General features: G+C 39.5%; 1 protein-coding gene across 1 annotated transcript in view; it reads left to right on the forward strand.

Annotated features, from left to right (window-relative positions):
* LOC134349683 (FRAS1-related extracellular matrix protein 2-like) overlaps window positions 1-26,382 on the forward strand; it is a 204,794-nt gene that overhangs the window by 138,649 nt on the left and 39,763 nt on the right. Inside the window, exons 7-16 of the mRNA XM_063054368.1 lie at window positions 9,924-10,073; window positions 11,230-11,439; window positions 12,232-12,429; window positions 13,743-13,907; window positions 13,995-14,177; window positions 14,882-15,012; window positions 15,654-15,812; window positions 19,923-20,226; window positions 23,517-23,648; window positions 25,411-25,742. Of these exons, the coding sequence (XP_062910438.1) occupies window positions 9,924-10,073; window positions 11,230-11,439; window positions 12,232-12,429; window positions 13,743-13,907; window positions 13,995-14,177; window positions 14,882-15,012; window positions 15,654-15,812; window positions 19,923-20,226; window positions 23,517-23,648; window positions 25,411-25,742 (1,964 nt within the window). The remainder of the gene's footprint in view (window positions 1-9,923; window positions 10,074-11,229; window positions 11,440-12,231; window positions 12,430-13,742; window positions 13,908-13,994; window positions 14,178-14,881; window positions 15,013-15,653; window positions 15,813-19,922; window positions 20,227-23,516; window positions 23,649-25,410; window positions 25,743-26,382) is intronic.

The following is a 26,382-nucleotide window of genomic DNA, read 5'->3' on the forward strand; positions in this document are numbered from 1 at the left end:
GGTAAATCTGAGGGCAGGGTGGAAGTTGGAGGCAAAGTTGATGAAGTCAACGAGCTTGGCACGGGTGCAGGAAGCAGCGCCAATGCAGTCATTGATGTAGTGTTGGAAAAGTGGAGGAGTGATACCAGAGTAGGCTTGGAACGTAGACTGTTCCATGTAGCCGAGAAAAAGGCAGGCTTAGCTGGGACTCGTTGAGCGTCCATGGCTACACCATTTGTTTGAAGGAAGTGGGAGGAGCTAATGGAAAAATTATTAAGAGTGAGGACAAGTTCTGTTTGATGGAGGAGAGTGGTGGTGGAGAGGAATGGATTGGGTCTGGTGTCTAGAAAGAAATGGAGAGCTTTGAGGCCTTCCTGATTGGGGATGCAGGTGTATAGGGACTAGACATCCATTGTGAAAATAAGGTAATGGGGGCCAGGGAACTTGAAATCATTGAAAATATCCAGAGGGTGTGAAGTGTCACAGATGTAGGTACAAAGGGACTGAACTAGGGGGAATAAAACAGAGTCGGGGTATGCAGATATGAATTCAGTGGGGCAAGACCAAGCTGAAACAATGGGTCTACCTGGACAAGCGGGTTTTTGGATCTTGGGTAGAGAGCAGAAATGGGAAGTGTATGGTGTGGGAACTATGAGGTTACAGATCATGAATTGTTGTTATTTATAAAGTAAGAAAGAAAAGATCAGTGAAACTGATCCTATTATAGGGCATAAGGCTGAAGATGAGAGATTCAGATCACTGCTATTCCTTTGGTTTTCAAGATTAAGCAATTGTTGAAGTTGTACGAAACATTGGTGAGACCTAATTAGGAGTATTGTGTGCAGTTCTGGTCACCTACCTACGGAAAAGATATCATTAAGATAGATAGAATGCAGACAAAATTTACAAGGATGTTGCCAGCACTTGAGGACCTTACTTATAGGAAAAGGTTGAAGAGGTTCAGACTTGATTCCCTGCAGCGTAAAAGAACAAGGGGAGACTTGGTTGAGAATACACAGAATTATGAGGGGTGTAGATAGGATAAATGCAAGCAGGTGTTTTCCACTGTGGTTCAGTGAGATTAGAATTAGACGTTAAGGTTAAGGGTGAAAGGTGAAATGTTTAAGGGGAAAATGAAGAGGGAATTTCTTCACTCAGAGGGTGGTGAGAGTGTGGAGTGATCTGCCAGCAGAAAGAAGGTCAATTTCAACATTTAAGAGGAATTTGGGTATGTACATGGATGGGAGTGGTATGGAGCACTATAATTTGGGTGCAAGTCAATAGAACTCAGCAAATTAATAGCTCAGAACAAAACTAGATGGGCTGAAGAGCCTGTTTATGTGATGTATGACTAAAAGGTGTTTAAAATACACTCAAACTGTGCAACCAAGATTTTCTGTGCTATTGTGAAGGCACGAGTTGAATAGGGATTGTCAGCCTGGCTTGGTGCAGGGAAAATCATGTCTCATGAATTAGACTGAGTATTTTTGAAAAAGGGAACAAGAACATTAACTAGGACAGGGTGATACATTCACGAGGAAATCTGCAGATGCTGGAAATTCAAGCAACACACACAAAATGCTGGTGGAACGCAGCAGGCCAGACAGCATCCATAGGAAGAAGCGCAGCCAACGTTTCAGGCCAAGACCCTTCGTCAGGACACAGGTGATACATGCTGTCTGCATGGACCTTACACAAGGTGTTTGACAAGATTCCACATGGTAGAGCTGGCCTGGCAAGTTACATGTGTGGTCAAGGGTGAGCTGCCACTTGGATACCAAGTTGATTTGGTGATAGGAGTTAAAGGGTGAACTTGGGAGTAATTTTTTTCTGATTGGAAGCCTGTGGCCAATGATGTGTTGCAGAAATTAGTGCTGGGCCCAAGTTATTTAGGAATAACTTCTTTGAGTATTTAGTTGGCATGATTAGTAACTTTGCAGATGATACCAAAGTTGGTATAGTGGACAGTGAAGAAGGTTGGCATAAGTTTACGACAGGATCTGGGTTAACTGGGAAATTGGGCAATGGAATAGCAGATGGGATTGGACAATTGGGAAGCGATACAGTTTGGTATGTTTATCCAGGCCAGGACATAGACTGTGAATGCAGAGCACTGGGGAGTGGTGTAGACTTTGGAGACCAAGGGGTACAAACACCTAGTTCGCTATAAAGTTGCAATGCATGTAGATAGGTTGTTGAAGAAGGGGATATCGCATGCTTGCCTTCATTAGCCAAGGTATTGAATATAAGAGTTAGGACATCAAGTTACAGTTGTACAAAATGATTGTTAGACAACAGATGGAATATTCTCTGCATTTCTGGTAGCCATACTATAGGAAGGATGTGATTAAGCAAGAGACAATTCAGAATGATTCCCAAGGATGTTGCCTGCACTGGAGGATTTGAGTTACAAGGAGAAATCGGATAGGCTGGGACTGTTTTCTCCAGGAGAAAAATGGGCTGAGGGGTGATATTATAAAGGTTTATAAAATGATGATGGCATTGATAGGGTAGTTAGTCTCTGTCCTTTTGTAAGAGTAGAGGAATCTAAAACTAGAGAGTATAGGCTTAAGATGAAAGGGGAAACTTTGAAGGGGATTGGGGAGGTCAGGATATTCACACATGGTGACAGTTACACAGAACAGAGGAGAAGTTAGAAGCAGGTACAATTGTAATGTTTAAAAACATGGTCACATTCATCAATATGAGTGGTTTAGAGAATATGGGCCAAGTGGAGGCAGATAGGACTAGTTTAGACAGCCATCTTAGTCGACATGGACAAATTAAGCCAAAGGGCCTTTTTCCATGCCATACAACTCCATGAATCTGGAACTAATTCCTACTTCACCGAGGTGGGAAGAGTCACAGAACCAACATTGGAGCCTGACTTTTTTTCTGGCACTCCTGTGTCACCCTGGGTGAGATGGAGTTATGTGGTGAAGTCAGGCAACATTACCCCATATACATTTGAGATTTTTCACAAGCATTTATCCAGGTTCTTAATTTAATAGTTGTATTTTAAATGAAGAGACATTTTCAAGTCAAGTCGTCACTTTTTATTGTCATTTCGACCATAACTGCTGGTACAGTACACAGTAAAAATGAGACAACATTTTTCAGGACCATGGTGCTACATGAAACAATACAAAAACTACACTGAACTACGTAAGACAACACAAAAACTACACTAGACTACAGACCTACCCAGGACTGCATAAAGTACATAAAACACTGCAGGCATTACAATAAATAATAAACAAGACAATAGGCACAGCGGAGGGCAGTAGGTTGGTAGTCCGATGGTTTGAGGGAAAAACTGTTACATAAATAAAACAGCTGTACTCCCGCCAAATATTTTCACAGGAACAGAACAGAAATAGAGATAACATGATGGGATTACATGATAACTGGGGAGGAGATGAATTGACACTGACATAGAAAATTTGATTGTTTTCTGAGATTCTGTCTAAAACTTCATGTGTCTCTAGCAACATTTCCCTGGCAACAAACAATCTGCTCAAGGAGCTCAATGGGCCAGACAGCATCTGTGGGGGTGGAAGGAACACTGGTAGTTCCTTTCCTCATTCAGATGCTGCCCCAGTCTTGAATTTTAACTAATAGAAGAAAATTATTAAGTAGCAACTTAATTCCTAGGTTTTGGAAAGAAAGGATGTTGGAAATGTAATAATCTTGGAGACAGCGAGTTCTATTTATTGGCAGAGAATTGGGTAAATATACTAAATTTCCTCTCATTAATTCTTTAAGTGGATTTTTACAACAATCCATGGTTAGCCATGGTTAACATTACCAGACTTTTCTTTCCAGGTTTATTTATTAACTTTAATGCAGATTCTTCAGCTGCAGTAGTACAATTCAAACTTGTGCCTTCTTATCAATCGTCCGGTCCCCTCAATACCGCTGTGTCAGTCACACTCAGTATGTGAAGAGAAAGATATCTTTGGATACGATTATTCACTCAGTCCCTGAGTTGTGACGAGCTAGGCCCAAGCAACAGTCACACAGTTATCTCTCAAGAAGGGTTTAGCAACACGTTCCAAGTCAGATCTTAACTAACTCCCACATCTTTCCATTAGAGTTCCTCCAAGCTGCTGAGTGCAAGGTTTACTCAGGCTAAATCAGAATTCTGCTGAGGCCCTCCCACTTTTTCACAGGGGGAGGGGAAGTTGGGGCTTGCACATAAGGCAATGATTTAATGCCACTTTCCATCAGACCTGATCTGTACAAGTCAGTGCCTTGTAACCGTTTTAACACTTTAATCAGTTTTGCACTTTGTATAAAGCTCTCCTCCTATTCTTTGCACATGACCTAGTAGTAACCTAAAAAACTTGAACAGTCAAACCAGATAATATGTTGTGAGACTGATCTATAGCAGGACATCTGCATAAAATCTGAGACATTATGCTTTGTGCATAGTTAACTTCATTCTCCACTTCGATGGTTCCATGACCTACAGACTCACTTTCAAAGACTCTAAAAATAATAGTGAGAACAGAGGATGTAAAGAGTTTACACAGCTTGCATTCTTTTGCACAGTTGTTTGTCAGCGTTCTTCTGTTTATGTATAGTTTTCCATAAAATTCTATTGTATTTTGTTTTTCCTATAAATGCCAGCAAGGACGTGAATCTCGTGGTAATATATATGTTCTTTGACAATAAACTTCGTTTGAATGACACAGTAGTGTAACGGTTACCGGAATACTATTACAGCGCTATTGATCACCAATTGGGGTTTAATTCCTACCTCTGTCCGTAAGGAGTTTGTACATTCCCCTTGTGACCATGCAGTTTCCCTGGGTGATCCGGTTTCCTCCTACATTCCAAAGACATACGTTAGGGTTAGTGAGTTCAGGGCATGCTACATTGGCTCCGGAAGAGTGGTGATACTCGTGGGCTGCCCAGTACAATCCTCACAGATTTGACTGGATGCAAATAATGCATTTCACTGTGTGTCTCGATGTACATTTCACAAATAAAGCTGATCTTAAAAAAATTGATTTTTGGACTTTGTTTGAATACATCTGTATCTGACATTATTGGGTATTCTATCAATTTGTAATTCCACTGAACCTTGGCAGTGAAGTTAAAAACTCAGAAGCTGTATGTTCGACCCTGTGGAGGACTACAAAAGTATGGTGAATTGATTCAGAAGTTTCTGATTTCATTAGCATGAGTCTGGAAAGAACAATTGTACCACTTTGGGCAGAGTAACATATTTTATTATGTCAGTTATATAAGGTAAACAATTATCACTGACATGTTGCAGGTTTGCCTTCAAATCATGTGATATAAAGCTTGTGCTAATCTGTAGAAATACGATTATCAATGAGTCTTCACAGGCAACATTACACAACTGAAATAACCACAACTTTAGGGAGAAATGTTTCCAAATGCTACCCTGATGTTCACTGATGTCACAAATGAAGAATTCCTAGATATCATTCCTTAGAAAAAAATACTTTTGCATATAAATATAATATTTTCACCACACATTTGGCAATTCTTATTGAAGTTACTTTTAAAATGTTTGGACAAATCCATACTTAGTGCTCCATCCAATCCATCACTTTCTTAAGAAGAACCAGAGATGTTAGTTTACATTCCTCTCTTCATAGACAACTGTTGATTTTCATGAAGTTGCTGGAAATCATTGGCATAAATATCATTGGCAGATTTATGCCAATGATGACTTTTATGTAAACACTTCTAATGGCCTGGCAGTTATTGACCTTTGTGGCACCAAAAAACTAACTATCCCAAGTATGGAGTTTCATTCATTAATGGTTTTAATTTTATAAGAATGTCTTAAAACAGTCACATTTTAATTATTTTTCCTTTTCTATTTGTATCTTTCTTTCTCTTTCTTAATCTGATTTCACCACCCCCCACACCACAATTATTATTGAGAATTACTTGTCTTTAATTCCCCCTCCTCCTCCTCTCTCCTAACCTGATGAATAGGTTCATCTGAATCTACTCCCTCAGGTAGAAAAGACTTTGCCAATAAAGTTTTTGGAAGTACCTGTTGATAGTAATGGAAATATTATATCTGTAACAGAAACAGCTGGTAAGTGTATACACAACTATTAATATTAAGAATTATGAAATAAACAAGAGAGAGAGAGGAAGAATTGCTTGATGTCCTGCTGCAGTAAACCAGCTCCTGTTAAAATATCTTTGCATCTGTTTTCAGTTCTTATCAACTTCTCCTCTGTAAATTCCTAAATGATAGTAAAATTTGTCAGATTATAATTACACTCTTCCCATAGTAGCTACACAGCAGGACACCACTGACAGAACAATCTAATTACAGTGTAAGAAGTTTAGATAAGCAGTTTTCTTTATAGATGTAGACATGGAACGTATGGTGGAGAAATTAAAGTCAAGCCAAAGTAGATCTGATTTTGTCTCTGCATCCTGATCCAATTATCTCCTGGTCATTAGCACTGCTTTGCCTGAAGATCACATTTGGACCTAACTCTCCACATGCATTAGCCAAGTACTGGAGGTGATAAAACTTTAAATTTAAAATGGAATAAGTTAATATTTTCAGCAGGTTGGGGAAAAACCTGCTGAATAAAACTTGCAGAGGAAAAACAAAATTTGTTTTGCAAGTTAATGTTAACAAAAAAAACTTAGTTTTTATTCCTCAAAGGGAATGACATGGCAAACTTTATTCAAATTTTTCACATCTCTGCTGATTATAAAAGTTGAGACTATCTCCCTGTGCTAGTGAGGAAAGTGCCTTGGTTTTTGACACAGGACTGAATATGCAATTCAGGTTTATTAAATCTCTACTTTTCTCAGCAAATATTGATCTCTCATCAGAGCATGCAATTTAATTGGACCATTAGTCTGTCAACTTATTTGCTGCTATTTTAATGATGTCATATAAATTTGAATAAATTAATTACCATGAATTTTTAGCACACTTTTATAGAGTATACAAGCTCAATTAATATATGACCAGTTGGTTTGCATGAATCGCTCTCCTCACAAAGGCCACTGGGTTCAAGCGGTTGCTCTCGGAGATGTTCTGGAAATTCTGAGATTTATGAATGGGCTATAATTCGTATTGGACCCTTTCAGTTCTATGATTGTTTTCCTCCGTGTGGGTGATCTGTTAGTTTTCGTGCAAGGGAGGGATTGGGGAGTTTGGGGTTTGTGAGTTTTTGTTTCTTTTTCTTTTCGTGCGGGGGGGGTTTGATGTTTTCTTTCAACTACTTCTATGGTTTTTCTGTATTTTGTGGCTATCTGGAGACGACAAATCTCAGAGTTGTATTCTGTATACATACTTTGATAATAAAATAAACATTTAAACTTATGATTTAATGTTTAGATTGATGAGTATTTGTCAGCATTGGATACTTTCTAAGGATCATACTTGTTTTTGGGAGATTACACAGATTTTAACCTTGTTTCATTAATTTCCAATTTGCAGTCCCCTAAAATTCTAACATTACAGAGCTGACTAAGTTTCTGATTATTACACACATGGAATCCCTCCATTGTTTGAACACAGGAGAAGATATTATGCTTTTGAAGAGCAATTGCATGTCCATTGAGATTGTGTATATTTTATTAGATTCAATTTATTCATTAGATTCATTTTGAATTCACTTTGAAAGACAGAAGGTCAACGTAAGGCTTTCAAAAGTCCATAATACAACTACTACTGTTTTGTGGAATTTTTGTTCCAGTTTTTCATCATTTAACCGAGGCTACAGCTTTAATGCAGTATTGAAGGACTATAGTGCTGCAGATGTTCAATTTAAGGAGTATATCAGATGAGCTGTGCCCTTTCAAGTAAGACATGAAAGATCATCCAGAGCTATTCAGTGGGGTGGGAGGGGTGTGAGGAGATGTACGGCTAGTTCTCTGGCTCTTCTGACTAACGTTTAATGATTTCCTAACATCTGAGGCAAAATGCCAAATACAACAGGTATAGTTAGTCGCACATGTGCTTGCCATTGGTGCTGCCATTTTGCACTGAGTAAGTAAGTTAATTTCCCGTATTTCTATCCTTTATGAATATTTTTCTGACATTACAGAAAACCCATGGCTAGAATCATAATAAACACATTGACAGTTCATTGCAGTTATTACCCTCACCCCGGCATACAACATAGGGGCAAGGTGGTAGAGGAGGAATTAAACAGCAACTGGATAGAGAAAAAAGAGTCAACAATTTGTTCAACGCTGACTTGACTCTGATTCCTGGGAACCTCTGATCCATAACCACTCAAAGACGAGGAGCATTCATGATGAAATTGAGATCCATGGAGAGCACGCAGAACTCCTGCATTAGAAATAGAATATCTCACAAGCTATCCACAAATCTGCCGTGGCCATCTGTGGGAGTGTCTCACTATCCTGCTCTCTCTTTGCACTCTCTTTGTTGTGCCATATATTACATTTTTATGTATCAATAAAGCTTTATTTGTCTCATGCACATTGAAACACACAGTGAAATGCATCATTAGCGTCAACAACCAACACCGTCGAAGGATGTGCTGGGGGCAGCTCATAAGTGTTGCCAAGTTTCCAGAACCGTCATAGCGTGCTCACAACTTACTAACCAAAATGTCTTTGGAATGCCGGAAACAAGACTGGAGCACCCGGAGGAAACCCACAGGATCAGATGGAGAACGTATAAAATTCCTACAGACTGAGCTGGGGATTGAGGCCCGATCACTGGTGCTGGAAAGCTATCTTCTATGCAACACCGTACCGCTGCTGCTAAACAAATTTCACGACACCGGTCAGTGATATTAAACCTGATCCTGGTTCTGATTTTTCTGTTTCGCCAGCAGGGAGAAGGCAGTTTGACACGTATTGTACTATTTCAGAAGTGTGTTAAATGAGATGAAGCAATATCAATTACTGGTTTTGCTGTGAACGAATAGTGGGAAAGACTCACATATACGGTATCCAGCCTACATAGTGCATTTTGTAGAAAAGTGAGTGAACGTTTGGACTTTCTTGGCAAATGATTAAACTTGCTACCACAAGGTTAATCAATCTGCTGAAAAATGTATCTGCGATTTCCCGCAAAAATTAAAATTGAACAGATTAATTCTTAGAAACATATTAACAGGTAATGCAACATTTTGTTGCAATTAGCATGATAAAACAATGGATTCCAATCTATTGAACTGAAGCATACAATAAGTGAATGGATATATTTGAAAGCCTGCTTTTAACTCGAATTACCTTTTGTTTGTACTTTGTTTTTTTTTGCCTGAGTTGTTTCAAAAGATATAATCTTAACGTTGCACTTTGGTTACCTGTGTCTTATTTGTAGTGATATGGTTTCTCACTAGTTCTGTACCTGTGACTGCTCCTGTGCACACTGTCTTTCATTTTCTGCTAGGGGGAGTCCAAGCAGTGAGTAACAACAGGCTGCCAGTTCAGCACAGCCAAGCCCGATATCATTTTCACTCAGTTCCTCTGCAGTTTAGCTATAAAGAAATAAGTAGTTGGTTATCAGGAAAAGAAGCCCTATGACTTGTACTAGGCACAAAATAATGCTCTCTCTCGTTTGCCTCCTGATGTGAAAATGCTTGTCCTACATTAATTATGCTTACTTGATGTGGGATATTGCAGAAACTTGAATAATCATTGTGCTCAATCAAAAGAGCACCCTAATACAGATCAATCTGCTTTTTGTCATGTTTACTCTCTGCCGAAATCTCTAAGTAATGTTATAGAAAGTTTGCTATGGAAGTTCATTTTAAGCAATGCTGCTTTAATAGTTTCATCAAATGAGCAAGCATTACTTTTTTTAATATTCCACTTGTTACCGGAAGCTTTATTCCATTGTTACAGGAAGCTTTCCTCATATTGTGGTTGGAATGATGGGCAGGATTTGATAAAATGGGTATTAGCAAGCTGGTGCACCATTCTTCACTCTATCTGTCTTCCAGAACCAGTTTTTTACTTCGGCGACACTGAGTATCAAGTAGATGAAAGTGAAGGCTATGTGGAAGTTCAGGTCTGGAGAACAGGAACTGATTTGTCCAAGACCGCAACAGTGACAGTACGATCCCGCAAAACAGACCCAGCGTCAGCAGAAGGTGAGACCACACGTGTTATGCTTCTTAACTGACAGATCGCACAGGCTAGGAATATGACTAATCCTGTTATTTGCCGTAAAATAATCAAAGATATGCATGACGCTGCATTTATATCAATAAAACATTGTGAAGGAATATAAATGTACCCCATGGCGTGCATGAATTCTGGGAAGGTCACCATTCGCACATCTGATATTTGATGGCAAAGCAATTAAATCATCTACATAAAATTTCTCCATCAATGGAGAAACTTAGTATTGATGATTTAATTAAGAGGTAATCATTGAGACAATATAAAGAATTCTGCAGACATTCAAATCCTTTATGTGGGTTCCCCCACCAGCTTTTTGTTTAAATTTGTAAATGAACCATATTCTCACATGGAAAAAAAAAATCTTACTTTACCTTCACCATTTAATTCATTCATTATGTGCCATGTCATATGATGTTGGCGATCGTGGTCTTTGATTGTTCTTGGCAAATATTTCTATAGAAGTGGTTTGCCATTGCCTTCTTCTGGGCAGTGTCTTTACAAGACGGCAGACCCCAGCCATTATCAATACCCTTCAGAGAGTGCCTGCCTGCCGTCAGTGATTGTATAACCAGGACTTACGATATGCACCAGCTGATCATATGACCATCCACTACCTGCTCCCACAGCTTCACATGATCCTGACTGGGAGGGGGCTGAGCAGGTTTTACACCTTGCTCAGGAGTGACCTGCAGGCTAGCGGGTAATTGAAACTTACTGACGGATTTGATGTGCACAGGAAGTGTTGGTAACGCACAGTGGTGAAGTGGTTAGTGTAATGTAATTACAGCGCTATCAACCTGGTTTCATTTCTGTCGCTCCCTATAGTTCTCTCCATGACAGTGTGGAATCCCTCCAGGTGCTCAGGTTTCCTCCCACATTTCAAAGGTGAACAGGCTAGTAGGTTAATTCATCACAGTGGTGTAATTGGGTGGCAAGGGCTGGTTGGACCAGTAAATCTTTCTATTACCCTGGAAAGTGGTGCTGTTACATTTCAGAACCACAGCAATATTAAAAATAGTTTGAAGGGAACATTGTCTTAGAATTGGGAGTTTTAAGGTATTTGTGGATCTTTGTGGAAGTTAATCAAAATTAACGAATCACTACCGATTTTTTTTTTTCTAGCCGGCGTTGATTACGTAGGGATAAGCCGCAACCTGGATTTTGCTCCTGGAGTGAACATGCAGACTTTTCGAGTGACCATCCTTGATGACTTAGGTCAGCCAGTACTGGAAGGGCCAGAAAGATTTGAACTTGTCCTGCGTATGCCAATGAATGCAGTTCTTGGAGAGCCAAGCAAAGTCACTGTTCTCATTAATGACTCTGTTTCTGATTGTAAGTCTATTCTATATGGAAGTATTGCCTCCCAATGATGTGCCAAGAAACTGCAAGATGTTTATTGTGGAGAACTGAGATGTTTAGCTCAGTAACATTCAAATATCCCTTAAAGCTAAGAAATGGGCAGGGATGCAAGTAAATACTTAGCTAAATTTTCATATTTAACAATTTTCTCAGAAGAATTCTTTTATATCCTTACATATTTTGTGAAAGTGATAAAAATCTGTCATCCCTCTTAGAATGTCTATATTTTTCTATAGTAAACTATATAAAATATTAGCAGATTTTTGAGATTATTCCTAAATTTATTAAAGGCATTCTTTAATATGTAAATTCTACAAGATATTGCTTGGAGTATAGAATATTTTTTAAAAAGAAATCATGTTAATCCTTTCTTAAGATCAAAAAAGAATGCAAATATTACGGGAGTACATTGGTAAATAAAGGCTGCTTTGAGGTTGATGAGATTAATTGAACTTCTGAATGTATTTCATTTTATTTTCCATTACAGTGGTAAATTGGGTGGGAATTGTGTATCTAATCAATGTATTTTATCCATATGGTCAGAGAAATGCAAATTAACACAAAAATAAGCAATGACAGAACAACCTACTGTACGGTATTAAAATAAAATTGTATTTTGAATCTCACCAGGATAGCTGGTATCAGGGAAGGTTTGCCATTTGTGTCATGTATAAGTACAGTTGTGTAATGGAGAACTTTGTTCTGTTTCACTCAATAAACAATTGTGGAGAAAACCAAATTATTAATAACTTCCATTTTCCTTAGTGCCAAAAGTACAATTTAAAGAATCTACTTATGTGGGGAAGGAGAATGATGGTCAGGTCACAGCAGTTGTTTACCGAAGTGGAGACATCAGCTACAAGTCCACAGTCCGATGCTATACACGCCAGGCTTCTGCTCAGGTCATGATGGATTTTGCTGAACGGCCAAACACAGACGACTCTGTCATTACATTCCTTCCAGGTATCGTAGTTTACAGAAAAATATTTCAGCTCCAAATTAGAAAGCAAGCACTTTTCTCTTTTCCCTCTTGACCCTTTCTTGTGCAAACCTTGCATTACATTACTTGCAGATGTTGCCAAGATCTTTACCTTGGTCTGAAATCGCTTTTAACATCCCGAAATAATCTTTTTTCATTTATTTTTGAATATCAACTTTATTTAATTAAAGCTCTAATTTTGTTGGAGTTTCTTGTATTGGGATATCTTTCTCACAGATTGATCTGTGGTAAATATCATACGTTCAATGAAACATTGGTGAATAGCTGGAAGCTGTTCAGCACCTTGAGCCTGAACTCTTGAGACAGAAGGTTATGGTTGATCAATAACCTTGGCGATTTTCGAGCTATCTGCTTTTTATACTTTTCTAGAGGTTAGCTTTTTTTTGCTACTGAGTTACCTGGGCTCAAGTCCCACTCCAAAGATGCTGAGCAAAAAAACTAATGCTGAAATTCCAACTCGTTAATTGGGAGAATCTTATGCAAGATCTAATGAGGTGTTGAAATCAATAAAATACAATGTTCTCTGCCATACGAATGCAGAGGTTCTACAGAATTAAGGCGATTTCCTGTCCAGGGAGGTCTCCAGGCCTTGTCCCTCAATTATGGGATTATCTGGTAGTTATTGCTAATTCTGCAAACTGTCTCTCTGCAATATGGCTGCCACGTTGCATGTGGTATAAAGACGAAGGCATTGAACAGTGAAGTTAGGCTGTAAAAACTCGGGACAACATCAGGCGGTTTAAGGGACTGTGTCAATGAAAATCCTTCCTTTTATTCACATGGTCATGGCCTGCTCTTGGCATCCTAATGATTTACTCCTTTAGAATTTGTAAAAATGTTAGCTCTTGTGAAAAATCCTGTACTGGGATCTGCACAAAAGGAGTGTAAACTCTCCGGGATTATGCATTCATGAATACGAATGTAATGAAAAAGACAGTCATCTGAAATGTACAAGAGAACTCGGATCTTTTTTCCTTGACCACTGTTAGATATGTTCCTTTCTAAACTTTACACTTCTGTGTTTTGGGTTTTTTGATTATGATGCCAAACATTTTGACCTGATGAATATTAAGAAAGGTAATTCAGTCTAGTTTTCAAAAGTATTCCTGTCAAAAAGTTAAATATTATCCATCCCAGGACAGGTTATAGAAAGTCTAAATTAATTTGTGCTTTTAGGTTATTTTTTCCTGTTTTAAAAAAACACTTGGATTTTGTATAAATTGGAAGTTTCTCTGTGTCACTTCAAAGTCTGAAAGCATTGTACGATGTTTCACAGGTGAAATTGAGAAACCGTGCACTGTAAGCTTAAGTGATGATACAATACATGAAGAAGTTGAGGAGCTGAGACTAGTTCTTGGAACGCCAAAGAGTGAATCCCCATTTGGTGCTTCAATTGGTGAAGTGAACGAAACTGTGATAAAGATCATGGATGGAGCAGACAGTGAGTTTCAGAGTGAATGACTTTAATGAAATGAGTTCCTTTCTTGTTTCATGGACCACACTAACAGCACTTGGTTCTTAATTACAGAGGCTATTATCAAATTTGGAGAAACCAAATTTAGTATCAGTGAACCTAAAGAACCTGGGCAGATCGCAGTAGTAAAAATTCCAGTACTACGTCTGGGAGACACTTCAAGAGTTTCCATTGTACGAGTTCATACAAAAGATGGTTCTGCCACCTCTGGAGAAGACTACAATCCCTTGTCTGAAGGTATAGTTATGTGATGTGGTTTATGCTTTATTTCTTATGGTTTAGATAATTATACTAAAATTAATCTTTGAGTTACTTGAAACAAGATTCAACCTGCTTTGATGATACTTCTTGTGCATTTTGAATTTTATTCGATGTAGAAAGAAATGCCTCAGACATGGCCAACAAGATTAACTACTTCAATAAACACAGGCGTGTTGAATAGATTGGAGCTTTGTGTTGCGTAGGATTTGTGATTTTAAATCAGAAATTTTGGGGCATTTAGATTTGGTTAGGTATGAAAATTCCTGTGTGACGTGCATCAACAACTCCAGATTTGTAACACAGCCGGGCAGAGTATGAAAATGTGAATTTTTAAATCAAACCATTGCTGTACAGCCCAACAAACATTGTGGTGTTGGGTGAACTTGACCTAATATGAATTGGACATAGCCTTATCATCACCAATTAGAGGAACATCCTCAATTAAAGTATCTTTCTTCTTTTTAAATCTCTCATTGTCCCCATTCATCCTTGTCTTTGCTCCCTCAATTATCTGTGGTGACTTCTTCAATTCTACTTTGCCAGTTATTATTCCAAGTATGTAACTCAATAGACCAAAGAAGACTTTAGTCTCTCAACATTGTTGAGAAAAATATCTTACTAAGCTTGAATAATATTGTCTCCTTTCTTGAACCAAGTTGGTTGTTTCTGATTTATTTCAGAAATTGAATTTAAAGAAGGTGAAACTCAGCATTTTGTTGAAGTTGAAATACTTTATGATGGAATGAGAGAAATGAGGGAGGCATTCACCATTCATCTGAAACCTGATGAGAACATGGTGGCAGAAACTCAGGTACAAACACAAAAGAAAAAATTGTAACTTGATTAGCTGCAGGTTTATTAAAAGATTTAAATATAGTATTAAAATTCTTTATCAAACAAGGTAAAGAGGAGATTATCATCTGCTGCTGTAGGAGAGGGTTACTACTGGGCAAAGATTAAATATCACAGCAATTAAATTAATATTTTTCAGCTTTTACTTCTCTCCTTCACTCCCTGAGTACTTCTATCAAATGAGCTAAGTGACATGCCTGCTTGCTCTTCTAAATAAGTTATAGCCTTTAAGCTGTGGTGCAGAGCATGCAGGTTACTTCTACTGATCTTGCTGGTGATCTCTAGAAAGGAGCCATGAGACAAAACCGAAGGTGACTTTAGTGAAATGAGCAGCATCTGCTTGCCCTGGAGTTGGTCTTCCTGGACTCTATTTAATGATAATATTACCATCTAGCACTGAAGCATTAAATGATATTGGGATGTACCTTTTTCAGGATTGGCAATAAATGTTTTCACCAATTGGCCCATTCTGATGAATAAGCAACACATTATTTGAGGTGTCCCTGTAACTGTGTAAATATTATCAAACAATGCTGTCGATGTAGCCATATTGCTTCCTTCCAAGAGCATGCAGTTGACATTTCTTTTGTTATTTCACAGATAAGTAAAGCAATAGTATACATCGAGGAGATGAACAGCATGGCTGATGTCACGTTCCCATCTGTTCCACAAGTTGTCTCACTCCTAATATATGATGATACATCCAAAGCAAAGGAAAACCCCAGTCCTCCAGCAGGCTATCCTGTTGTCTGCGTTACAGTATGTATCACCATGTTAATATATCACTGTTCCAAGGTCCTGCCAGTATTAATAGCTTAAATGTGCATCATGCTTTTATTAGGTAAATAAGAATAGCACTTACAAATTGCTTGGGGCATTCAGCAGGTCAGGCAGTATCTATGGAAAGGAATAAACAGTCAATGTTTTGGGCCGAGACCCTTCCTCAGGACAATAGAATGTAATTTTGATAAGATAGTGTGAGTGGAAAACAGAAGGACCATTGAGAGTTTGAAAACATGGATAAAAGTTAATGCACTAGATAACAATGAATGAAGACCATAAGATATAAGAGCAGAATTAAGCCATTTCCCCATTGAGACTGCTTCACCATTCTATCAAGGTGGATTTTTTTTCAATCCCATTGTCATGTCACACTACCTCCCCATGATCCTCAACCTTCATGCCAATCAAGAACATATCAATCTCCATCTTAAATACACCCTAAACTCTCCCACTTCCAGAAGCATCCTCTTCACGTCCACTCTATCCAGAACTTACAATATACATTAAGTTTTAATGACATCATCCATCTAAACTCCAGTGAGTACAGGCTGAGAGTCGTCAAACACTCCTCATACGTTAACCCTCTCATCCTTTTACTCATTCCTCTGGACCCTCTCAAACACTTCCTTAAATATGGATCCCAAAGCTACTCACAATACTTCAAATGTAGTTGAATAATGCCTTATAAAGCCTTGACATTGCATTCTTGTTTTTATATCCTAGTCCTTTCTAAATGAATGCTAACATTGCATTAGTCTTCCTTACTACTGACTTAGCCTGGAAGTTGATCTTCATGGAATTCCTCACTAGGACTCCAAAATTCCTTTGCACTTCTGTTTTCTGAATTCTATCCCCAGTTAGAAAATACCCTATGTCTTTATTCTGTCTACAAAGTAAGAAGGAAATTTCCTTCACTGTATTACATCTGCCATTTCTTTGTCCATTCTCCTAATCTGTCCAAGTCCTTTTGCAGGCTGCCTGTTTCCTCAACTCTATCTGCCCCTTGAACTATCTTCATATCATCTGCAAACTTGGACACAAATCTATTAATTCCATCATCTGGATCATTAACACGTAACGTGGAAAGAAGCAGACAAACACCAACCCCTGTAGAACACCATTAGTCACTGACAGCCAACCAGGAAAGTCCCCCTTTATTCCCACTCTTTGCCTCCTGCCAATCAGCCAATGCTCTATCCATGCCTTCTGCCAGTCAGCCAATATTCTATACGTGCTAGTACCTTTCTTGTAATACCGTAGGCTCCTTTCACCTTTTCAAGCACCTTCTCCTAGGTAACAGTGACTACATTCACTGTTGCCCCCAACTCTCCAGAAATTCTGCCATGTGCAGTTATCTTCCACAGTGACAAAAAATACGTGTTAAGTTCATCCACCATTTCCTTGCTCTCCACTATTACTCTCTCAGCATCATTTTCCGGCACTCTGACGTCTACTCTTGTTTCTCTACTATTCTTTATGTATCTGAGAAAAACTTGAGTATCCTCTTTTCTATTATTGAGTACATACATTCCAATTGCATCTTTTCTTTCCTTATTGCATCTTTATTTGCCGCCTTTTGGTTTTTAAAATCTTCTGAATCCTCTAGCTTCCTGCTGATTTTTGCAATATTGTATGTCCTCTCCTTCACTTTTATGCTCTCTTTAACTTCCTTTTGTCAGTCACAGTTGCCTTATCCTTTCTTTAGAATGATTCCTCTTCTTTGGGATGAAATGGTCTTGCATCTTCCAAATTCCTCCTTGAAACGCCAGCCATTGCTGCTCTGCCATCGTTCCTGCTAGTGTCCCCTTCCAATCAACTTCGGCAGCTGCTCTCTCATACCTCTGTATTTCAACTGTAATACCAATACTTCTGATTTTAGCTTCTTCCTCTCAAACTGTAGCATGAATTATATCATATTATGATCACTGTCTCCCAACAGTTCCTTTACATTAAGATCTGGACCATTGCATAACACCCAATCTGGGAATTTCCTTATTCTGAGTGACCTCAACTGCATGCTACTCTAAAAGGTCATCTCAGGCTTTCTACGAATTCCTTATCTTGAGATCCAGTACCAACCTGATTTTCTCAATCTACCTGCATATTGAAGACCGCAATGGCAATCGTAACGTTCTCTTTCTTACATAACTTTTCTATCTCCTGTTCTAATTTATATCCCACATCCTGGTTACTATTCAAAAGCCTACATATAACTCGTATGAGGGTCTTTTTATCCTTGCAGTTTTTTTTCCGGATTACCCATAGGATCTTCTGACCCTCTATCTCTTCTTGCTAAGGATTTGATTTAACCTTTTACCAACAAAACAATGCCAGCCTGCCTGTCTTTTCGATAGGATGTGTATCCTTGGATGTTAAGCTGTCAACTATGACTCCACAATGCCCACAACACCATACCTGCCCATTTCTAACTGTGCTATAAGCTCATCTACCTTGTTTCATAAACTGTGTCCTGTATTCACTGCCTGCTTCTCAAATATATGTCCATGTTGCCTGGCATTGAATTCTTATCCTTTTCTAAACTTTCTGTCTCACTTTCTTATTCTGGAGATAAGAACCTCTCATGTATGTTCCTTCATAGAACATTGAACATAGAAATCTACCTCACATTACAGGCCATTCGGCCCACAATGTTGTGCCGACTATGTAACCGACTCCAGAAGCTGCCTAGAATTTCCCTTTTACTTTATCCATACCTCTCCAATCTGTTGAACCCAGCCCCTATTGTTCAGTTTAAAGCCCTATCCACAGCCCTTGTAATGCAATTCTCCAGGACCCTGGTCTCAGTATAGTTCGGGTCACTCTCAGAAAGAGCTCCCTCCTTCCCCAATATACCACAAACTCAGACCCACTTCTCCCACACAATCTTTGAGCCATACATTTAACGCTATAATCTTATTGATGCTGTGCCAATTTGTACGCAACTCTGATAGCAATCCGGAGAATATTACCTTTCCACAGATTCGCCACGTTCTGACTGCTTCCAGCAGTAATGCTTAAGTTGAATGACATTGCCCCCAAATCCATGCCTGCAAACCAACTAAAATATAAGCATGACTTACCAAATAAAAACTAAAATCGGGCAGCATCTGTGGAGAGGAAAACAGTTAATGAGTTAGGTCAAAGACCTTTCATCAGGACTGAAACATGAGGAAACGAGTGTGCTTTAAGTTGTAGGGAAGGGACGGAGCAATGCTGTACTCGGGTGGAGATGGCACGGGATTGGTGTGAATGTTTACTAATCACAGTTGTACTGAAGTAACTGCTGTGTTGTGCATCTCACTGTTACAATGTTGGCTTTTGTTTATTTGTTTTTTTATTTATTGAGATTTAGCGCAGAAGAGGCTTTCAAGCCACGTCGCCCAGCAATCCCCCGATTTAATCCTAGCCTAATTACAGAGCAATTTACAATGATCAATTAACCTACCAACGATATGTCTTTGGACTCGAGGAGGAAACCTGAGCACCCAGAGGAAACCCAGACAGCGGCAGGAATTGAACCCGAGTCACCTGTACTGTAAAGCGTTGTGCAAACCACTACGTTACTGTGCCTCCCTTTTGCCCCTCCCCCTCCCCCTCCCCCTCCCCCTCTCCCTCCCCCTCTCCCTCCCCTCTCCCTCTCCCTCTCCCTCTCCCTCTCCCTCTCCCTCCCCCTCCCCCTCTCCCTCCCCCTCCCCCTCTCCCTCCCCCTCTCCCTCCCCCTCCCCCTCCCCCTCCCCCTCTCCCTCTCCCTCCCCCTCCCCCCTCATTCTCTCACCTTTGTTCATCTCTAATTCATATCTTGTACCAGTGGTTCATCGTGTTCCCTCCACACCTTCCCTCTTCCCTGCAGCTTAAAATATATATGTTCTCCCTTTTCCAGTTCTAATGAAAGTTCAGCAGTTTACAATTTCATTTCCCTTGAATAAACAGGTGTCTCCAGCATTTTCTGTTTTTATTTCAGATTTCCAGGATATGCAATTTATTTTTTGCCCTTAGATTAACATCAAAGTATTTTTTGTTACTTATTTAAAATAATTAATTGCTTGTGTTTGAAGTACTTACCTTCATTCCATTTCTTTTTGTCAGGCTTGCAATCCGAAGTATTCTGATTATGACAAAACAGGATCAATATGTAGCAGTGAGAACATCAATGATACGCTCACTAGCTACCGTTGGCTGGTGAGTGCTCCTACAGGTCCGGATGGAGTGACAAGCCCTATGAGAGAAGTGGATTCAAACACCTTCTTCACCTCATCCAAGATGATTACTCTAGACTCAATCTACTTCCAAGCCGGCTCCCGGGTGCAGTGTGCTGCTCGAGCCGTTAATTCCAATGGGGACGAAGGGCTCGAGTTAATAAGCCCTATCGTATCAGTCAGCACTGAGGAAGGTAATACATAAAAGTGTGTTGTTGGTTCTTCAAACAATATACTATGCTCAATTTTACGTTGAAGGATGATCAGCAAGGAAGTTCTCACAAGATAAAAGAGATTTATATTTTACAATAAATAGTTCTACGTTTAACTTATATTTTCTGTGCATTGGTTAATACTTTTTGTTTTGTTGAAATGCTTGGTTAGTACAATCATTAGTCTGTTTGGTTTAACAAAGGTAATTAAATGCCATCATTCAAATTTTAACATTAACTTAATCCTGAAATTGTGACGGTCATTTTTGAGCTCGTGTGAGGACGAGCAGTGTGATGTCAGTCAGCAGATGCTTGTAGTTTGGATGAATGAATATACATTGAGATTAATTATACAGGTTGAGTACCTCTTGTCCAAAATTCCAAAATCCAATACCTCTGAAATTTGAATCTTTTTTGAGCAGTGACATGATGTCACAAATGGAAAATTCCACAAGATGCTACAAGCTTCCCGGATGATACGTGGGTCTCTGCACTCCATAAACAGTTATGAGAAGTGACCTCACATATGTAATGAAGAGAAGTTAATGAAAAATAAAAAAACACTGCATAAAGTGAAAAATGAAGTCCTCAATTGCATATCATTAGCATCAGAGTGACCATATGCCACTTAACGGTGTGCCGATCATGAAACAAGCAAAGATCTAGCACCAGAACCTGCTGATTGCTTTTATGCCTTACATAACGTCATTAAAATTTTAAAGCGTCACTGATGAAAATCTGACACCAGAACAAGTCTACAAAGCTTATTTTCTTTACTATCTTACATCAAACCTAAAAAGTGTAAAATACAAATACAGTGTATTGTAATCTTTTAATCAAAACACAATACCTTAGATGGAGATTAAAAGCCTGCTGTTGTTCAACAGCCAGTTCAGGTATTCTCCTGATGCTGCTTTTGTTATCCTGCACACACTAAATTTTCATTATAGTATTTTACGATAGACAATAGACAATAGGTGCAGAAGTAGACCATTCGGCCCTTCGAGCCTGCACCGCCATTCTGAGATCATGGCTGATCATCTACTATCAACACCCGGTTCCTGCCTTGTCCCCATAACCCTTGATTCCCCTATCCATAAGATACCTATCTAGCTCCTTCTTGAAAGCATCCAGAGAATTGGCCTCCACTGCCTTCTGAGGCAGCGCGTTCCACACCTCCACAACTCTCTGGGAGAAGAAGTTCCTCCTCATCTCTGTCCTAAATGACCTACCCCTTATTCTTAAACCATGCCCCCTGGTACTGGACTCTCCCAGCATCTGGAACATATTTCGTGCCTCTATCTTGTCCAATCCCTTAATAATCTTATATGTCTCAATCAGATCCCCCCTCAATCTCCTTAATTCCAGCATGTACAAGCCCAGTCTCTCTAACCTCTCTGCGTAAGACAGTCCGGACATCCCAGGAATTAACCTAGTGAACCTACGCTGCACCTCCTCCACAGCCAGGATGTCCTTCCTTAACCCTGGAGACCAAAACTGCACACAATACTCCAGGTGTGGTCTCACCAGAGCCCTGTACAAATGCAAAAGGATTTCCTTGCTCTTGTACTCAGTTCCCTTTGTAATAAAGACCAACATTCCATTAGCCTTCTTCACTGCCTGCTGCACTTGCTCATTCACCTTCAGAGACTGATGAACAAGTACTCCTAGATCTCTTTGTATTTCTCCCTTACCTAACTCCACACCGTTCATATAATAACCTGCCTTCCTGTTCTTGCTCCCAAAGTGAATAACCTCACACTTATTCACATTAAACGCTATCTGCCAAGTTTCTGCCCACTCATCCAGCCTATCCAACTCACCTTGAATTCTCCTAACATCCTCATCACATGTCACACTGCCACCCAGCTTAGTATCATCAGCAAACTTGCTGATGTTATTCACAATGCCTTCCTCTAAATCATTGACATAATTCGTAAACAGCTGTGGTCCCAATACCGAGCCCTGTGGCACCCCACTAGTCACTACCTGCCATTCCGAGAAACACCCATTCAGTTCTACCCTTTGCTTTCTATCTGCCAACCAGTTTTCTATCCTTGTCAATATCCTCCCCCCAATGCCATGAGCTCTGATTTTACCCACCAATCTCCTATGTGGTACCTTATCAAATGCCTTCTGAAAGTCAAGGTACACCACATCCACTGGATCTCCCACGTCTATCTTCCTGGTTACATCCTCGAAAAACTCCAATAGATTAGTCAAGCATGATTTGCCCTTGGTAAATCCATGCTGGCTCGGCCCAATCCTATCACTGCTATCAAGATATGCTGCTATTTCATCTTTAATGATGGACTCTAGCATCTTCCCCACTACTGATGTTAGGCTAACAGGGCGATAGTTCTCTGTTTTCTCCCTCCCTCCTTTCTTAAAAAGTGGGATAACATTAGCCATTCGCCAATCCTCAGGAACTGATCCTGAATCTAAGGAACATTGGAAAATGATCACCAAAGAATCCGCAATTTCCAGAGCCTCCTCCTTTAGCACCCTAGGATGCAGACCATCTGGACCTGGGGATTTGTTAGCCTTCAGACCCATCAGTCCACTCATCACCGTTTCCTTCCTAACGTCAATCTGTTTCAGTTCCTCTGTTACCCTATTTATTTTCATTATAATAATTTTTACTGTTGAGTGTAAGACAAAAACTCTCTTACTGGTAGTACATAAATTCAGAGGTGGAAATTATGGTGATCCCAAGCTATCTCATTATATATTCCAAAATCCAAGAATATCCAAAATTCCAAAACTCTTCCAGCCCCAAGCATTTCAGATAAGGGGTACTCTACCTGTAGTAAGTATAATTCTTCAAAGCCATTACAAGATTGTTAGTTTGGCATGAATGACTATATTATGATTTATTATAGTAACTATAATTGTTCAAAGCTACTACAAGATTAATTTATAGTGTGGAACACTTTTTGTTTCCTTCCAAAATTATAACTATTAGAAATTATGGAGTGAAAATTCATTATTAACCATTTGCTAAGCACAAAGTTGACCTTTTTGAAACTGAATTTTATACAAAGATACTACCTACTTGTCCTTTTATAGTAATAGCAAGCAAAGATGATTTCTTACCTGTGTGCATTTTTGCTATTTTTAGCTATTTTAGCTATTTTTAGCTAGTTTAGCACCTTAATGTGAATAATAATTTGCACATCCACGTAAAGGTTTTACGTTGCCAAGCAAAAGTGTGAGGACAAGAGAATCAACCTTGATTACCGACTAGTAATGTGTAATTCCTTTGCTGTCAGGTCTGTGCCAGCCTAGAGTGCAAGGAGCAGTTGGTGCCGAACCGTTCTCCGCCAAGTTGCGTTACACAGGAACTGAAGATTCAGACCATCCGAACCTTATTAAATTGACTGTAACAATGCCACACATTGATGGTAGGGAGTATTTTATGGAGTTGCTGTGTTGTGTTCTACTGTCTTCTATATGAATTCCTTTACAAATTCTACAGAATTTTCTTACACTGCCTATAGATTTCACTTAACTGGTCTTTAACATAAATGCCAAAGTCGCCAGTCCCCCACTTCAGCAAAACAGATCTTTTTTTTGTTGCTGCCATTGTCTGGTCACTTCCCCAATATTAATGTGAGACTTTGGGGTAAAGTTTAGTGTATATGTCCACAGTGTAAAGAAAGACTGTATGGTTAAGGCATTCATTACTACAATGGAACAACTTCTATAAAAGAAATCTTAATGCACAAGTGTAAAGGGCACTGCATCACCATATTCTTTGCATAAGCTTAAGCTGAGCTGTAGGTTCCCAAACACCGTTAATGTTCTGGAGATTTATGGAAAGTTAAAGACAGGATCCAGAAGGTTTCTGAGGAGTATCATTCTTGCTCTAGTGGTACCTAATGCTGAAGGTACAGCTGAACACCATAGCAAGGCTGGGCAGTCTGGTGGAAAACAAAACTACAGATGCTGGAATCTGAAACAAGAAGGAAATCAGAAGTACTGGAAGAATTGAGTCAGTCAAGTAGCACCTATGGAAAGAGAAACGTTTATGGTTTATATCAAAGACCTTCATCAGAATTGAAAGAAAGTGAAAGTTTGCTCAGTTATTTATTTCAATTCTGAAGGAGAATTTGACCTGAAATATTAACTGGTTCCTCTTTCCACAAATGCTACTTGACTGGTCGAGTTCCTGTGGCATTTCAGTTTTTGTTGGTAACGTCAAACACAATAGTGCGACCCAGATGTATTCTTCAGCATGAGGAGGGGGACATTAGCCATCAAGGGCCAAAGCCAAGTACTTCTAGAGATGCTTCCAGAAAACTGATGGTAAATGACTGTGGTACCATGGGAAATACTGATGAACAGTACGGCAGAGACAAGGCCAGAGATCAGAGCTGCAGGGTGTAGCATAAAGGAGAAGACTTGCAGATGGCTTTCAGGGGAGGTGATGGGGGAATTCCGGACATCAGAGCTTAGGGCTAGATAGGTCAGAAATCCTAATATTGGGTCAAATCCTATGTTTGCAAAAAGATTGGGAAAGGCTTACTGTCATTTGGAGAGAGGATGGAAGGCTGGTAGTCAGGGTGAGGAGGAGCAAAGACATCTTTGCTTGGCAGTGAATGGGCATCCTGCCTCTCTTGCCCAGTGAGAAATGCTGAGATTGATGGGACAGAAATCCCAACCTTTCCACCTCAACAAGGCATTTCACTGAACATTTTCCTGACTCCTAAAAAGCTCGTGTAGTAGCATTAACACACACAAAATGCTGGAGGAACTCAGCAGGCCAGGCAGCATCTATAGACAAGAGTAAACAATCAATGTTTCAGGCCAAGACCCTCCATCAGGACTGGAAAGAAAGACGAGGTTAAACTAAGAAGGTGGCCCATCCTGCTGAGTTCCTCCAGTATTTTGTGTGTGCTGCTAGGATTTCCAGCATCTGCAGATTTTCTTGTGTTTGTAGTAGTGGTAAATTGGATTGTCATTAGTACTTGGAATATTAACTTACAAGTTAACTAAATACATGAATCTCCATTACTTCACCAAAATCAAAATAACTAGGTGCATGTTGTGTTACGTATATTTCAATTTTGGACCCTTATCCTCTTCCAGATGCAGCAAGAGAGTTGAAGTAAATGATAGTCTTTGATTTAATAAAATTTACCAGATGTTCTGTTTTTGTCTCAGGCATGCTTCCTGTTATCTCCACGCGTCAGCTCTCTAACTTCGAGCTCACCCTCAGCCCCGATGGGACCCGTGTCGGAAACCACAAGTGTTCTAACCTCTTAGACTACAATGAAGTAAAGACTCATTATGGCTTTTTGTCCGACTCCACTAAAAATCCAGAGGTGATTGGAGAGACCTCCCCGTACCAGTATAACCCCTCTCTGCGTGGGCCTTCCACGCTCAGATTTTACCGAAACCTCAACCTGGAAGCCTGTCTCTGGCAGTTTGAGAGTTTCTATGATATGTCAGAGCTTCTCACAGACTGCGGAGGCACTATTGGCACAGATGGACAGGTATGGACAGTTTTCCCAGTATAACCCCTTATCAAGTGGATTCTTTCATTTATATTTACTGCTAATGTTTTCTGCAATAATTTCTGTACAATAATTGAGCACAAACAAGATGTTCACTAAATGTATTACAGTTTTTTCTAAATTTCATGCCCATGGTTCCATGGGACCCAGATACGGCCTTTTTCATTATTAATGCACAACCTATACTCATCGGTACAAAGGATGTCCCATTCAAACTAATTTCAAAATAATGCTATGTGAGTCAACACTGACAAAATGCTGGAACTCAGCATCTATGGGCCGAGACCCTCCTTCAGGTCCTGATGGAGGGTCTCGGCCCGAAATGCCAGCTGTTTCTTCATTTCCATAGATGCTGCCTAACCTGCTGAGTTGCTTTGGATGTGTTGTGTGTGTTGCTTTGGATTTCCAGCATCTGCAGACTTGCCTTGCAGTTGTGTGAGTCAGTTATTTTTGGAAACCAATGATTTTGTACGAATGCTGGAATATTTTCTGTTGCATAAACAGTATCAGAATCAGGTTTACTATCACTGACAAAAGTTATGAAATATTTTGGTTTGTAGCAGTGGAACAGTGCAGGCATAGCAAATTACTTCAAGTTACTATAATAATTGAAAAACAA

This window comes from Mobula hypostoma, chromosome 7, assembly GCF_963921235.1.
Source record: "Mobula hypostoma chromosome 7, sMobHyp1.1, whole genome shotgun sequence".
Lineage (NCBI taxonomy): Eukaryota > Metazoa > Chordata > Chondrichthyes > Myliobatiformes > Myliobatidae > Mobula > Mobula hypostoma.